This window comes from Leptonychotes weddellii, chromosome 15, assembly GCF_054177405.1.
Source record: "Leptonychotes weddellii isolate Sample4059 chromosome 15, ASM5417740v2, whole genome shotgun sequence".
NCBI lineage: Eukaryota > Metazoa > Chordata > Mammalia > Carnivora > Phocidae > Leptonychotes > Leptonychotes weddellii.
This window is the reverse complement of record NC_138383.1, coordinates 41,525,699-41,542,108: the sequence shown is the minus strand read 5'-3', so window position 1 is coordinate 41,542,108 and position 16,410 is coordinate 41,525,699. Positions and strand designations below refer to the sequence as shown.

At 51.5% G+C, this 16,410-nt stretch overlaps 2 protein-coding genes across 6 annotated transcripts in view; one reads left to right on the top strand and one right to left on the bottom strand.

Moving 5' to 3' along the window:
* MPRIP (myosin phosphatase Rho interacting protein) overlaps positions 1–16,410 on the bottom strand; it is a 574,668-nt gene that overhangs the window by 101,374 nt on the left and 456,884 nt on the right. The gene's annotated exons all lie outside the window — the stretch shown is intronic.
* Positions 1–16,410, top strand: part of PEMT (phosphatidylethanolamine N-methyltransferase) — a 98,127-nt gene that overhangs the window by 9,695 nt on the left and 72,022 nt on the right. Inside the window, exon 2 of one of the 5 annotated variants that reach the window (XM_081805585.1) lies at positions 10,125–10,198. The exons of 1 other annotated variant lie outside the window; for it this stretch is intronic. Coding sequence is in view for 1 of the 4 variants with exons in the window: in XM_081805580.1 (XP_081661706.1) it covers positions 10,840–10,902 (63 nt within the window). In the remaining 3 variants the exon portion in view is untranslated. Of the gene's footprint in view, positions 1–10,124; positions 10,199–10,358; positions 10,499–10,731; positions 10,903–11,299; positions 11,481–16,410 lie in introns of those variants that run through there. 3 more of the 5 variants (XM_081805586.1, XM_081805580.1, XM_081805582.1) reach the window with 3 other exon arrangements.

The following is a 16,410-nucleotide window of genomic DNA, read 5'->3' as shown; positions in this document are numbered from 1 at the left end:
CCATAGAGACAGAAAATAGGTTAGCAGTGGCCAGGGGCTGGGGTGGCAGGGTGCAGAGCAACATCTAATGGGTACAGGGGTTCTCTGTGGGGTGATGGAGATGTCCTGGAATTAGATCATGATGACGGTCACACGACATTGTGAATGTGACTAAAAACCACTGAGCGGTACACTTTAAAATGGTTAAAATAGCTCTGTGGGGGAAGACTCGGTGGCAGCTGTAGGGGAGGTGGGGTTGTCTTCTCCTGCCGCCCTGTTGAGGAACGAGGAACCAGTCGGTCAGGAGGCCACACCGCTGCCATCGCTTCTTAAGATACCTGAAGGATAGTTGTGGGACCCGAGGTGGTGGGTCACTGAATTAGAATGACTCTAAGCAGCCGCAAAGGAAAATCTTTGGAGAAGGTACGTGCTGACTTGATCAGAGGCTCCAAGGCAAAGAATCGCAACGTGAAGAGACCAGTTCGGATGCCTACTGAGACTGTGAGAATCACTGCAAGAAAAACTCCCAGTGCTGAAGGTTCTAAGACTTGAGATCTTTGCCGGAAGAGGACCCACAAGGGACTCATGGATTGGCACCGTCCTTCTGCGGTTGCTCAGCAGATGACCCCCCTCCATAGTGAGCCAGCGGTCAAGGTCGACATCATCATCACAGATGCTTCAAGCGACCTTTCTCATACATTGATTACCGAATGTTAAAAAATAAAAGAAGATAAGATAGTTAAAATAATGCAATTTATCTCAATACAATTTTTTTTAAGTAGGCTCCATGTCCAACGGGGCTCAAGCTCATGGCCCTGAGATCAAGAGTTGCATGCTCTACCGATTGAGCCAGCCAGGCGCCCCCCCCCAATTTTCTTAAGTATCTGGGAACTCTGTGTACTCTCTGCTCACTTTACCTAGAAAGCTAAAGTACTCTAAAGTGTATTAATTAGCAAAACAAAACACCAAAAACATGGAGCGGCCATGAGGAGATGAAATCCGTGACCCTGGGTCCCCTGGCGCCCACTGCAAGCTCCTCGGTGTTGGGACCCCTTCCTGTGATTTCACCACTGTTGCTGCCAGCCTGCACCTCCCTGGCCCATCCACAGTTCATCTCTTCCTCTTTCTGAATGACTGAGCTTCCCGTAGGTCAGCAGACACCGCCCACAGAGAGCCGGTCAAAGGGCTTGTTGCCTTTGACCCTCATGACAAGCCCATGAGGAACTGGGGACTCAAGGAGGTCGGGACATTTGCCCAGGTTGCATTCGTGGGTAAGTGGCAGAGCCGGGATGGGACCTCAGGTGTGTCTGGTCCCAGTGCGCGCAGGAGAGTGGTGTCGCTGTGGGGGTCCTAGGCAACCTCTGTCAGCAATGCTCTGAGTCTGGAGACAACACACCCACGGCCCTGGAAACGCAGACGCACGCTCACACATACTGCAACATGGACATATACATCCCCCTACACAGATCACACATACACAAACCCACTGGCGCCCAAACACAGGCAAACACACAGAGACACACTCCCCGCTACACACTGAAACAGTCACACCCATTCACACGCACACACTGTAAACTAGACACACACACTCACATGGATGCTGAAGCATGCTTGTACACACCTGGAAACACACACACACTCAGAAACACAGACCCAGACACTAACACTCACACTCCCATGAGGGACTGGGCTCTGTAGCTAGCCTGTAATTTCAAAGTGCTGGTTATTGAAGTCCTGGGCTGAAGGAGGGGGAAACAGGCTGGCTCTGAGTTTTCCATGGCCCGTGGGTCACTTTGACCTGGCCGGGCCTCGCCAGCAGGCACTTAGCCATCTGGTCCCTGAGCAGCCTGCTCCAGATGCTCACTGGGGGAGTACGGGTCAGGGAGGGGGCAACTCGGGGACCAGGGCAGAGTGCTCCTGGGGGCTACTCCCCTTCACCTAGGGCCAACTCTCCTTCCAATTCATTAACCTCAGACTGTCTGAGCCCTTGAGGGTGGAGGTTAGGGCTCCCTACTGGATCCCGATGGTCACTGCTAAGGGTAACAGTAGCCGCAGTGGTGAGATTATAATAATAACGAACACTGACTAAATAGTTTCTATGTCCTAGGCACTGTGCAGAGAGCATTATCACCTCTGATCCTCACAACAAGCCTGTAAGATCAGTACCAGTACGGTACAATTATACTGATGAGGAAGCAAAGGCCTGCAGATGCCTCTAGGACCTGCCCACCCTGGTCCTCGAACCCAGATTGTATCAGTCAGCTCTCGCTATGATAATGCTGCATAACAAACCACCCCAGACTCGGGGGCTTAGAGCAGGTGTTTATGCTCACGTACAGGTCTGTGGGGTGAGGGTAGGTTGGCCGGTCTAGTCTGAACTTGGCTGGTGGCTCTGCTTCAGTCTGCCGTCAGCGGGGCCGAACTGAGTTCAGGTCTCCCCCATGTGTGTTGGTTCTGGGGCCCAGGCTAAAGGGGCAGCAGTTACCCAGGATGTGTCCTTCTCAGGGTAGGTCACCAGAGCACAAGAAGTCGAAGCAAACCACACCAGCACATTTGGACATGTTTTGGGGGTGTTTCGGGTTGGGGATGTATTTCAAGGTGAGGGTCAGGGACACCCACACCACAAAACATGGTCCCACTCAAATGCTGAGCGTCCTTACCAGGAAAGGTAACAGGTTCTAGCCCTGGCAATTCCCGTTGCAGATGGAGAGGCCGAGGCCCGGGGAGGGATGGAAGCTAGACCAGGAGGTGGCCGTGGGGTCCTCTATAAACACAGCTGGGATGCCAGGACACAAGGACTCGAGGACCGGGCAGCAGGGCCCACTGGCCAGGGGCTGGGAGGACAGCTCACCCTGCTGTCCCCTTGGGCACCGCGGAAGCCAGCTGTGCCTGAGCTGCCCTCCCGAGCTGGGCTATAAAGCCCCAGGTTTATGAAAGCAAGAGCAACCTGCCAGAAGGCAATAACAGACCAGTAATTCAGAAGAAAGAACACAGCTGAACCCCGCATACCTCTGAGGAGGAGAGATCTGACGCTCGCGGGGATCAAAGCTCCCGCACCAGGACCCACAGCAGGACCTCACATCATACTCCGGAGGAGGATGCAGCATTTTGATGATGTTCCGGCCCCTTGAGGCACAGCCTGTAGGGGGTGGGAGGTGATCGTGGGTGACAAAACCTACTTGAGGGCAGGCTGCAAAATCCCCTGTGCTCTCCGCAAATGTCAATGCTGTGAAAGAGAGTAAGGAAAAACTTCCTGATTTAGGTCATTGTTTGAGGTTTTGGAGGAAAACATCTTAGTTCTTAGGAAATATCCCCTGAAGTATTTAGGGGCAAAGAGTCTGCAACCTACTTTCACATAGTCGATAAAAAAAAAAATTACAGGGGCGCCTGGGTGGCTCAGTTGGTTAAGCATCTGCCTTCGGCTCAGGTCATGATCCCGGGGTCCTGGGATCGAGCCCCGCATTGGGCTCTTTGCTCCGCCCCCTGCCCCTGCTCTCTCGCTCTCTTGCTCTCTCTCAAATAAAGAAATAAAATCTTAAAAAAAAATAATTACCTATAAACAGATAAAGCAAACACTGGGAAATGGTCATCGGTAAACCTAAGTGGAGGATATATGGGTTTATTGTACAATGCGTGCAAGTTTTTGGTGGGTTGGAAAATTCTGCAGGTAAAAAAAGTTTTTAATCACGTAAAACTGACAACAGCCTGATTCATTTCATTAAGTAAGTTCAAGAGACGGCTGAGTCAGGCTCATGAGTCTTCTTGAAAGAAGGCACAGGAAGTGCATTGGTAAATAGGGCAAATAAAACACTATTCCTATCAAAAAGGAAAGCACACAGGAAAATGTCCAACATCACAAATAACAGGGTGGGGGGGGATGCCAAATTAAATAAAGTATAAATATTCAACTATTAAATTAATGTTAACCCTGTTTGGAATAATCATACTCCAGGTTGACGAGTCAGGGAAATGGAAACTTCACCCTTCTGCGGAGGCAAGAACCCTGTTGATTTATTTTTTATTGACGTGTAGCTGACACACAGTGTCACATTAGTTTCGGAGATACAACACAGCGATTGGACAAGTGTGTACATTGTGCTGTGCTCACCCCAAGTGTAGCTACAGTCGGTCACCCCATAGCGCTATGATAATAACCTTGAGTACATGCCCCATGCTGTGCCTTTCATCCCCGTGACTTATTCACTCCAGGCCTGGAAGCCTGGTCCTCCTTCTCCCCTTCACCCCTTTTGGCTCATCACCCCCCCTTCTCCTCCCCCCCTCTGGCAACTATCAGTTTGCTCTCTGTCTTTATGAATCTGTTTCTGTTTCTGGTTTTTGTTGGTTTGTTCCTCTGTTTTGTTTTTTAGATTCCACCTGTGAGTGAAATCATATGGTACTTGCCTTTCTTTGTCTCACTCAGTTCACTTAGCACAATGCCTTCTAGGTCCATCCATTGTCATTCTCCGTAGTGCGGAGGCAGAAACCTTCAGGGAGCAGTGTGGCTGTCTGGATCCTTTGCCTCTGGGCTCTATCCTAAGGAGATGATCCTACACGAGACTCCACACATTAAGGTGACCCACGTTCCACAAGAGGCAGTGTCTTTGCTGGGAACTTCAATCCTTAGTTCTGCGTGGGGAGAGGCAGAGGGAGAGAAGCAGACTCCCTGCTGAGCAGGGAGCCCGACGCGGGACTCGATGCCGGGAGCCTGGGATCATGACCTGAGCTGAAGGCAGACACTTAACCAACTGAGCCACCCAGGTGTCCCCAGTCCTTAGTTCTGATTGCTTCCAGCCCTTGCTTCCCTGCCTCCTTCCTGGGCACAGCTCTGCTGTGCAGTTTTCACGGTATGGTAAAGAGCTGCTGAGACTCTGGTCACCTCTGAGCGTCTGGGGCAGGGACTGCTTGGTACTGCTTGGTTGGCATCCCTGTTAGCCCCTGCAGCACTCAGCGGGCTCAAGGTGCTGCCCCCACCCCACCAGGGTGGGAAATGGGAAATGCCATATTCTCCTGGAGCCCGGACACGCGCCACTCCCCGGCCACTGTGGCTTGACCAGGGTTGGTCACCTGACCTAGTCTAGCCAGGTGTCGTGCTCACACCCTCAGCTGCCCTTTCTGGTCCGTGGATAGACACCTGGCCCATGGGGAGCCAACTGGATCTCATCTCTGGGAGTTATTTATTATTATTATTATTATTTTAAGATTTTATTTTTAAGCAATCTCTACACCCACCATGGGGCTTGAATTTACAACCCGGAGATCAAGTCACACGCTCCACCGACTGAGCCAGCCAGGCGCCCCTCATCTCTGGGGTTTCAAAAACAAATGTATTGTCTCATTTCCAAACATTGGGAGACGTTTTAGCCATCTTCTTGCTGGCTAGCTTAATCCCAGTGTTTAGAAGGATTAACTATGTGATCTCAATCCCTTGAAATCTCCTGAGATTTGCTTTATGCCCCAGCATATGGTCGATTTTGGCAAATGTCGTCTGTGACCTTGGAAAGAATGTATGTTCTGCACTTTCTGGGAGGAGAGTTCTGAGAAGATCGTGGTAGAGATTTGGTTCATCATGTCGTTCAAATCTGTGGCCCTACAGGGTTTTTCATACCTTTTCCCTCAGTTACCAAGATAAACATTTTAACCCCCACGAGATATTTTTATTCTTATAAACATCTAATACTCATTGGGATTTAACTTTTCCAGCGCTTTTCATTCCTTTCTGTGTTCCTGGGCTTCTGACTGGGGTCATTTTCCTCTTACCTGCTGGTGATGAATTCTCTCAGCCTTTTGTTTGTCTGAAAATATTGTTACTTTGTTTCCAGTTTTGAGGGATAACTTCCTTGGGCTAAAATTCAGTCTTGGCCTCCCTTCACTCATCGATTCCTTTGGTAAATTCGATGAGTGCTTGGCAGAGGCGCTGGGTGTGTGCCAGGCGCCAGAGATGCAATGGTGGCCAAAAGGAAACGCCCTTGCTCTTCAAGAAGAGAAGGGAAGAGTGTGTCGGACAAGGAACCGGAGGTGCAAAGGCCCTGTGGCTGGAAGCAATTGAGACGAGGTCAGTGTGGCTGGAGAACAGAGGGTAAGAGCTGGAATGGCGGGCTGCACCTGGGCCATACAGGACCACGTGGGGCCATGGTGAGGAAGAATGCTTTGCCTTCGTCCTTACAGGAGTAGTCAGGCTTCTTAGAAAAGATGAAGCTTACCTGGACCTTGAAGGATGGATGTGATGAAAAGAAGCAGAGAATGGAGCAGAAACGTGATGTGTTTTGAACATTGAATACTTGAATAAGTGCTGAGCCTGCGCTGGGCCACTTTTATATCATTTTCCCCATCCTAGGGAAGCAGGATTGCATAGTGGTAAAAGGCCATGTGTGACTTTGGGCTGGCCGGCTTGAAGCGCATCACATACTCAGCTGTCTGACTACGGGCTGGTCCCTTCCACACAAGTCAGTTCCCTCACCCGGGAAACCAGAATAACACTTCCCACCTCACAGGGCACTTTGAGGACTTATAAAGGGAACCGGTGCCGAGAGCTGAGCCTACAGCTTTGCAAGAGCCCAAATAGCTTAGCGCTTTGTTTCTATGGGTAGAATTTTCTCTTCTGCTGAGCGACAGAGAGGGTAAGTCACTTGCCCCAGACCCCCAGCCAGGGAGTGGTGGGGTGGAGACTTCACGGCTCACGGGTTCCTTTGATTTCCTGTTCAAGGGTCCTGTCTCCCTCCCCTTTCCTTAGGCAGGGTCACTGAGGCCCAGAGAGGTGGTTTGCCCATGGATACCCCAAATTTGGGAGTGGTAGAACAATTCATTCATTCATTCATTCATTCCTTATCGAGTGCCTGCTTTATGTCAGGCGTGGTCCAGGTACCACAGAAAGAGTTGTGTATAAAGGGATAAAAAAAGCCCCATCCTCAAGCTCACATTCTACCCTGGGGAGACTGACACCACACTGCATGAATAAGTAAGCTAAATCAATTTGTTAGATAACTCTAAGGGCTGTGGAGGGGAATAAAGGGGTGAGGGGATGGAGAGTGGGGTTGGGGGAGGTTGACATGTTCCACAGGGCAGAAAGCTGATACTGGACCCAAAGGAGGTAAGGGAGGGAGCTGTGGGGACTTTGGAGGGAAGTGCATTCCAGGCAGAAGGCACAGCGCGCAAAGGCCCTGAGGTGAGGGTGTTCCGGGGACAGCAAAGAGGCCAGCAGGAAGGCAGCGGTTGGCTGCTCTGTGCACTGCGGAGGGGTCAGGGAGGTTGGCCAGTCCCCACTCCTTGCTGGAGTTGCTGGGGCCTTAAATGGCTGGATTCAGGTGAGTCTACTGCTGAGCCCTCTTCCCACCAATGGCGGGGGTGGGTGGGGGGGTGGGGGAGGCTCCTTCCTGAGTCTGGGGAGCAAGAGAGGGTTTACTCATGATCCACAGCACTGCCCTGCCCCAGCTCCCTCCCCGGCTCCTGCTGAACCTGCTTCTCTCCCATTCCTGGACCCTCCTTGGGCCAAGTGGGGGCAGTGGGGCCTGAATATAGGAGGGAGGCGCTGGGCATTGGGCTGCAACCCCTCCTTACCCTCCTGGTTTTAAAAAACTCCTGATAATGGGTGTGACCTGCAGTGCAGGCTGCCCAGCCTCCCCCTGCACACCGCCCCCCCCCCTGCCCCCCAAGCCCAAGCTGTCTCCTCATGCTGGCTTCTCACTCCCTCTCTTTCCAGGAACTCAGTGGACCCCTGAGCTGGACTGGCCCTAGACCCCAGCGTACCCATGAGTGTTATGAGTGTGATCGTAACTGCTGAGTCTCAGTTATATACAAGAGAGGGAGACAAACATTGATTGGGAACCCACTGGGTGCTGGGCACATTTTGCATATCGCTAACTCTAATCCTTATTTCAGCCTTGCTCAAGAGCTATTATTACACCTATTTTATGAACAGTAAATGGATTCAGAGTAGGGAAAGGTTTAGGTTTTACCCAAAGGTACCCAATAAGCAGATGCTAATTTTGGTAATAAAAGCCCATTTTAGTGATTGCTGGGAGCCAGGTAGCCAGATCCAATATCTGTGGAGGCTGGGGGAGAGGAGGCGGAAGGCAATGAAGGAATGGCTTTTAGTTTTGATCCCTTCGTGTCAAACTCCTGGCCAGAGAGGTCATTGGGAAATGTTTGCCCTGGAGCCACCTGGGAGATAGTCTGCGATAATGGCTTCCCATTATCTGAAGAATAATCAAGGGGAAAAGAGAGATAACCCCGAGGGTAGAAAGGAGCTCTATTTGTTAAAAGTTCAGGAAGGGTGGCTTTGGGTCTGTTTCATGAATAAAACACCCTGTCCAAGACTGGAACAGGCTACCTCCAGAAGTGGTGAGCCTCCCATCACTTGAGGCATGTAAACAGAAGTGACTTGTCTACTTGCTAGGGATGCTGCAAAAGGAATATCCTGGTGTGAGAGGTTGGCCTGGATGATTTCTGCAAGCTCTCAGACCTGGGAGTTTTCAAAAGGCCCTGGCAGAGAATTTTGCCCCAAACTATCTTGGGCAGGAGGCTTTTGATCTGAACCAGTCCCACCACACTTGAAGCTGCAGTCTGGCTTCTCCACGCCTGGGTGTTTTCACAGAAAGGGGCAGGGGGTGGATTCGGGCTGGAGGAGTGGATTCCTCTAGTTGCATCAGCTCTGGTGTGACCTCTGACGTTTACCTTTCTTTGTTCCCAGATACACCAAACACACACAAACTCATTTTTCTGGCTTAAAAAACAATGGGAGCAGCCAGGTAGGTCAGGAGAAAACTTGGGCTTCGGGAAGGTAGACATGGGGTTGGGGTAGGGGGGAGTGCCCTTTGGAGCACTCTGCCCTGGCGGGTTCCCCAGCATTGACCCGGGGGTCCGGCAGGCCTTGCCTGGACACCCTGAGGAGGGGAGCACGCCTGCCTCTTGGCGACTGTAGGCAAATCAGCTTTTGAGCACCTATTGTGTACTAAGCCCTGTTGTGGCCAGTAATGAACTTCTTGTGGGTCAGATCATGTGTACTGAGTTTTACCGATGTGTATTTCCCTTTTACTTTTTTTTTTTAAGGTTTTATTTATTTATTAAAGATTTTTTTTTTTATTATTTATTTATTTGAGAGAGAGAATGAGATAGAGAGCATGAGAGGAGGGAGGTTCAGAGAGAGAAGCAGACTCCCTGCCGAGCAGGGAGCCCGATGCGGGACTCGATCCTGGGACTCGATCCTGGGACTCCGGGATCATGACCTGAGCCGAAGGCAGTCGCTTAACCAACTGAGCCACCCAGGCACCCTAAGGTTTTATTTATTTGACAGAGAGAGAGAGAGAGAGCACAAGCAGGGAGAGCAGCAGGGGAGAGGGAGAAGCAGACTCCCCGCTGAGCGGGGAGATCAATGTGGGGCTCTGTCTGATCCCGGGACCTGAGCTGAAGGCAGATACTTAACCAACTGAGCCACCCAGGCGCCCCTTCCCTTTTACATTTGAGGACACTGAAATTTGCCCGTAGTTATAGACCTAGTGCATGCTCCAAAGCCAGTGTCCTTCCTGCCCTCCCTGTCTGGTTGGTGGGCATGCCCCACGCTAGGGATGTTGTAAAGGTTGGGGCTATCTGTAAAGCGGTCAGCGCAGGGACAAGCACACAGTGGCTGCTCAGCAGATGCTCAAGACCGTAGGTGCTCAGGGCTAAGCGCGACAGAATCGAGAAGCAGGCCACCTGAATCAGGAAGCAGCTGGCTTGGCAAAAGTCCCGCTTGGGCTCACAGCTAGCTGGGAGACTGCGAAAATCTGGGACTCTGTTTCCCTATATATTAACACCTGGCTCCAAAAGGGGCTCCCTTGGACCTGACCATCTAAAATCCCACCTGCTTTCCTAAACTCCTTCCCTCCCACTCTGCCTCCTCCGCCACTACTCCACAGATCATCAGCCTTTTCTGGATTCCTGAAGTACCCCTAATTCTGCCCTGTCTCCTGGCCTTTGCACACATGGTCTCTCTTCGGAATTGTCCTGCCCCTACACTTCACCTGTCTTGCACCTTCTCCTGTGTTCCAGCCTCCAGCAAGGGATCCTAAGGCACTTTGGCTTATTAGCATCCGACGTCGCCCCCGGTTGCTTTCCATCACAGTACTTCTCCAGGTTATAATCCTTTATTCATGTTTTGTCTCTTCTGTTAGGAGACAGTGAGGGCAGGGACCTGTGTTGTTCCCCACTGTAACCGCAGCACACAGACGAGTTCAGCAAGTACCCGGTGAGTGAACCAGAGAATGAATGAACAAAGGAGTGGAGGAGGTGTCTCTGGCCGAGCCAAAGAATAGGGAGGCCGTGGGGGCGGGGGCCCAGGGTCCCGAGGAGTAGCCTCTGCAGGAGGCTGCAGGGTGTGCTCGGCCTGCACCGCCTCTGGGCAAAAGCAAATCTCGGAGGGGGGCGGGGGACCCCGAGCCTGGGCCAAAGTCCAAGTCCGCAGGGGGCTGCGCAGGAAGCTACTTATACCTAGGACCCGCAGCCGCCGGCTCGGAGCCCCACCGCCAGCCAAGGACAGGGAGGCCAGGTCAGTTGGCGGGCCGGGTGCGGGAGCCGGGGACCGAAGGGTCTAGGGGAGAGCCGCCCCGTAACTGGCGGTCACCGCAGCGTACGACCCCGGGGCTGCTAGGTCTCGGCTCCTCGAGATGCCGTCGCGAGCTCCAGGGCAGTGGCGCCTCGCGGGGACGGGGAACTACATTTCCCAGAAGGCTGAGAGAACTTGGGGGTCACAGGGAAAGCGCCCCGGGCGGCACAGCTTCCCGGTACGACAGGGTGACTTTGGGGGGTGAGTGGGCGGCCGTGAGGTCCCGGCGGAGGCCCCCTAGGGGTGGCCTGGCTGAGGGGATGTGACGGCGGGGAGCAGAGCCGATGAGCAGCTCTGTGGCGGGGCCCGACTGCTGCGGAGGCCTCGGCAATGTTGACTTTAGGCAGGTACGGACCGGGCGGCGCGGCTGGGGAAGCAGAGAGACGGCTCGCGGGGCCGGGTGGGTCCTGCGGCCCGCAGTCGGGGCCGCCGCCGCAGCCGCCGCCGCCGCCGCCAACGCCCAGTGGGCGGGGCCCCTGTTGCCAGGCAACGGGGGGCGGGGCGTTGTGGGGGCGGGGCTGCGCGTTCGAGGGCGTGGCGAGCGCGTGTGCGCGTGTAAGAGAGGGATTGTGTGTGTCGGAGAAGGAGTTCCTGAGTGTGTGTGTGTATGTGTGTGCGCCTCTGGCATTGTGTGGTCAGAGTTGCTCCGAGAGTGTGTGTTCTGAGTGGGAGTGTGTCCTACTGGAACGGGGCGTGGAGGCGTGTGAAGCAGGCCGAGCAGGTGTGTTCGGGAGTGTGCGTGGTGGCAGCATGTGGATGCGTGGGAACTGGGAGGCCCCCCTGCCGCAGTTCCGTCCCCCTCCCCGGGCTTGAGGTCAGCTCTGCGGAGGAGGCGAGACAAAGGTTTGCGCCCTCCCCCTGGCCTGAGCTGGCCGCAGAACATCACCTCCTTCCCGGGTGGATGGGTGGAAAGAGTTGACAACCTGTAAGCATTGTGCCAGGACGGGGTGGGACGGGCCCTGCTGGCTGGAGAACCCGGCTGCCTGGGGCGGCAGCCCCTTAACAAAGTCATAGGCCAGAGAGTTTTGTCTTTTCCTGGTGTCTCTCCCCAGGCTCCCCCTTCCAGTGGCTGTTCCTCTCCTGCATTCTCCCTTCTGTCAGAGCTTCCTTTTTTTCCACCTTTCCACCTTTTTCATCAGTCAGCCACTCTTTGTGGAGCCTGGGAGCTCCATCTCTGCCTGGGACAGCCTTTCTTTAATCTAGAGCATTTTCCCCCTTTATGCATTTACTAATAACAGCCAGTCTTTGAGACAATAAGCCTGGGAGCATAGAACATTCTCTCAAGGGGATAAAACTGGCCAATGTTTTAGAGAGTAGTTGGTGGAGAGGTGGTATTGAAATCCCTGTATCTGTGAGGAGGTAACCCGCGATCTGAGACCCCCAGTGATAAGCTCTGGTCAGCAGGGACAGGGCAAAGGCCTTAAATGGGGGAGTATTTGTCCAAGGAACAAAGAGAAGGCTAGCATCTGACCCTGGAGAGTGCAGGATGAGTTGACATTGGTAAGTGGGAAGCAGAAGAGAGGAAGAACAGCCTCCCTCATGAGGATGATGGTATCCCATGGAATCCTTAGAATCTTAAACTGCAAATGACCATTAGAGAATCTCTGGGCCCATGTGGTCAGTGGTGGGACTTTTCCTGTTTTCTACCAGAGCAAATCTCAGATGAAAGGGCACTTGCAATGACAAGGGTGCCCTCAGCATTGCCTGGCTTAGGGGGTGGATGCCTCCTGGAGGAATGACTCCGTGGGGAAGGGTAGGTCACCATTCACTTGAGGTGGGACGTCTTTGAGCCAGAGGCCACAATGCAAGGGGGGCAGTGGGCCCAGCACAGGCCCAGTGGAGTGTTAGGGTGCTGCCGGGTCATCTGAGCAAGGCCCAATTTTCTAGACCTGGCAGCAGGAGTAAGAATCAGCCATGGGGAGGGGAAGGTTAACTGGGTGTGTGTGGGATGGGCTTTTCTGCTCTGTCCCTTACTCCAGAGTTTGATGGGGCTATGGAGTTGGAGACAACTGGGAGCACTTCTGGGGACAGGTCAGGGTGACCCTAGTTGACTAAGATTCCGTTTTTTCCACTGCTGCCTTTGTTGGCACAGCTAAGCTTCCTGTTGCCAAAGGATTATTTAACAACAACAACAACAACAACAACACAACATTATTGCGTATTTGTCTTGTGGTCGTTCTCCTCCTTCTTCAATCAAAATCTCTGCTTTTAAAAGAAGCCCGTCAGGGGCGCCTGGGTGGCTCAGTCGTTAAGCGTCTGCCTTCGGCTCAGGTCATGATCTCAGGGTCCTGGGATCGAGCCCCACATCGGGCTGCCTGCTCTGCGGGAAGCCTGCTTCTCCCTCTCCCGCTCCCCCTGCTTGTGTTCCCTCTTTCGCTGTGCCTCTCTCTGTCAAATAAATAAAATCTTAAAAAAAAAAATAAATAAAAGAAGCCCATCACTCCCTGGCCCAAGTGAGCACCAAGGTTTCTTTTTACCCCACGGGCATCTGAGCTGCAGGATCTCAGCCTGCGAGTCCAGCACCATCCGATAGGAATGCAATGTGTCCCATTTATCATTTAACCTTCTCTAGTAGCCGCATTTTAAAAAGTAAAAAGAGGGGCGCCTGGGTGGCTCAGTTGGTTAAGCGACTGCCTTCAGCTCAGGTCATGATCCTGGAGTCCCAGGATCGAGTCCCACATCGGGCTCCCCACTCAGTGGGGAGTCTGCTTCTCCCTCTGACCCTCTCCCCTCTCATGCTCTCTCTCACTCTCTCTCTCTCAAATAAATAAATAAAATCTTAAAAAAAAAAAAAAGTAAAAAGAAATCGGTGACATTACTTTTTTTTTTAAGATTTATTTATTTGTTCCAGAGAGCGAGCAAGCACAGGAGCGGGGGACAGGGGTAGAGGGAGAGAGAATCTCCAGCAGACTCCCCGCTGAGCGTGGAGCCCCACTCGGGGCTCGATCCCATGACCTTGAGATCAGGACCTGAGCTGAAACCAAGAGTCAGATGCTCAACTGACTGCCACCCAGGTGCCCTGGCATTACTTTAAAGACTGTATTCCAAACAGTGCAGCCCTTTGGTACAATGCCCTTAACAGGCTATTTTCTGTGTCTGTTCCAGCTGATATGGAATTTTGGTTTTGTCTTTAATTAAAAAAAAAAATCACCCTTTGGGTTGAGGAGTGTACCTGCTATGGCCTCGCTGACAATGGCCCTTTGTAGCCCTTTGCCCTCCGCACTGTGGGATTCCAGAGCTTTGCTCCTCGGCCTCCTAGCGGCATGAAGCAAGCTGGCTGGTGTGTGGATGCCTCCAGGACTCAGAAGATGGCTCCAGTGGGGCCTAGGGGTGCTGGCTTCTTGGAGAACCCAGTCTGCCAGGGCAGAGTCATGCGGGCCCCTTTCATGCCCTTTTCATATGGACTCACCTGCTGTCATGAGGTTATGGGTGGTTTCACTTAGTGTAGGTGTCAAGAGGCGCCCTTCCGTTTCTCCATCTGTAAATCGGTAAATCGGGGAGAGTAAATGGGGCTTATAAGGAGGACCAGGATGAGATAAGGGTGTAGAGGAGCTTTACAAGTTGTCAAGGGTAGCCCACCAAAGCCTCTGTGTTCAGGAAGCTTCGAGGCCATGATGGGGGACAGGCCTCTTGAGTTTTTGTGCTGCGGGAGCCTGACTAAACCCTTGGAGGCAGAATCCCGGTGGCAGATGCAGGAGGTCTTGACTGCCTTGTGGGGGAAGATGTTTGCTTGCTATACAAATTGTTTTGAAAAATCTTTGGATGCTATTACTTTGTTAGAATTCTAAGTATCAGTCCATTTGATTGGACGACTGATTTTGGGAAGTTCTCAAGGACCTAATTTTTATCATCAGTATTTTGGGTCAGAGTCAAGGCAGCAGGGTAGGGGCTTTCCTCTGCCCCTCATTGTAACCTTGGGCAAGTCACTGAACCTCCTAGAACCTCAGTTTCTTCTGCTTCTGTTGAGACGATCACGTGGCTTTTCCTTATTTGGCTGTTAATGTGGTGAATTACATTGATGCTTTGATTATTGAACCAGCCTTACATTCCTGGGACGACGCAGGATCCTGAGGTGGTATCCTTTGTATATGTTGCTAGATTTGCTTTGCTTTTGTTGCTGTTGAGGATTTGGGTGGCTGTGCTCATGAGGAATAGGGTTTGTAGTTTTCTTGTCATGTCTTTTTCTGGTTTTGGTATTAAGGTAATGCTGGCCTCTTTGTGTGAATTACAAAGCCGTCTCTCCTATTCTGTATTCTAGGAGAGACTGTGTGGAATTGGAGTCATTTCTTCCTTAAATGTTGGTAGAGTTCATCCAGTGAAATCTTCAGGGCCTGGGGCTTTCCGTTCTGGAAGATTTTTAACTGTGAATTCATTTTTTAAAAATAGATATAGGACTATATGTTGAAGGAATTTTGTTAGCTTATGTCTTTCCATGATTGGACCATTTCATCTGAGTTGTTGGCTTGGGGTCATAAGCCCCTTTATTACCCCTGTAATGTTTGTGAGGTCAGTGGGGAGATATTGGCGATTTGTGTCTTCTTTTTCCCTTGGTCAGTATGACTAGAGGTTTATCTATTTTATTTTTTTCCCAAAGAACATGTTTTGGATTTGATTTTTCTCCCCGCTCTGTTGTTCTGTTTTCAGTTTGATTGACTTTTGCTTTTATTTTTTCCTTCTGCTTGCTTTGGTTTTAATTTACTTCTCTTTCCCTAATTTCTTTCTTTTTTTTTTTTTTTAAGATTTTATTTATTTATTTGACAGAGAGAAACGCAGCGAGAGAGGGAACACAAGCAGGGGGAATGGGAGAGGGAGAAGCAGGCTCTCCGCCGAGCAGGGAGCCCGATGTGGGGCTCCATCCCAGGACCCTGGGATCATGACCTGAGCCAAAGGCAGACGCTTAACAACTGAGCCACCCAGGTGCCTCTCTTTCCCTAATTTCTTAAGGGCAGAGCTTATATTACTGTTTTGAGCCTTTTCTTCTTCATTAATATAGCTCTTACCTCTTAGTCCTGCATCCCACAATGTCTGATATGTTGTATTTTCATTTTCATTCTGTTCAAGATATGTTAAAATTTCCCTTCAGACTTCCCCTTTGACCCATGGATCATTTGGAAGTATGTTCTTTAACAGGTCTCTTTCTGTTACTGATGTCTAGTTTAATTCTCTTATGATTTGAGAACATACTTTAATGCTTTCTGATTCTTTTAAATTTAAGATTTGTATGGGGCACCTGGGTAGCTCAGCCGGTTGAGGGTCTGACTTTTGATCTCAGCTCAGGTCTGGATCTCAGGTCTTGGTCTCAGGGTTGTCAGTTCAGGCCCCCATTGGGCTGCACGCTGGGTGTGGAGCCTACTTAAAAAAAAAAAAAAAAGGTTTGTTTTATGGTCCGGATTGTGGTCTGTCTTGGTGGATATGTGCGCCTGGGAAGAATGTGTCATTTGCTGTTATCATGGTATGTTCTATAAACGTCAGTTAGGCCAAGTGGTTGGTGGTGGTGTTCAGGTCATCTCCGTTCTTACTGATTTTCTGCCTACCTACTCTGTCAGTTCTGAGAGACGAGTGTGGAGGTCCCCAGCTGTCGTCGTGGATTTGTCTGTTTCACCTTTTAGCTCTGCCGGGTTTTTCTTCATGTGTTGGCCTCAGCTTTTTATTTTTATTTATTTATTTATTTATTTTTTGACAGAGAGAGAGGGAACACAAGCAGGGGGAGTGGGAGAGGGAGAAGCAGGCTCCCCGCCGAGCAGGGAGCCCGATGCGGGGCTCCATCCCAGGGCCCTGGGATCATGACCTGAGCCGAAGGCAGACGCTTAACAACTGAGCCACCCAGGCGCCCTGGCCTCAGTTTTTTAAAATTT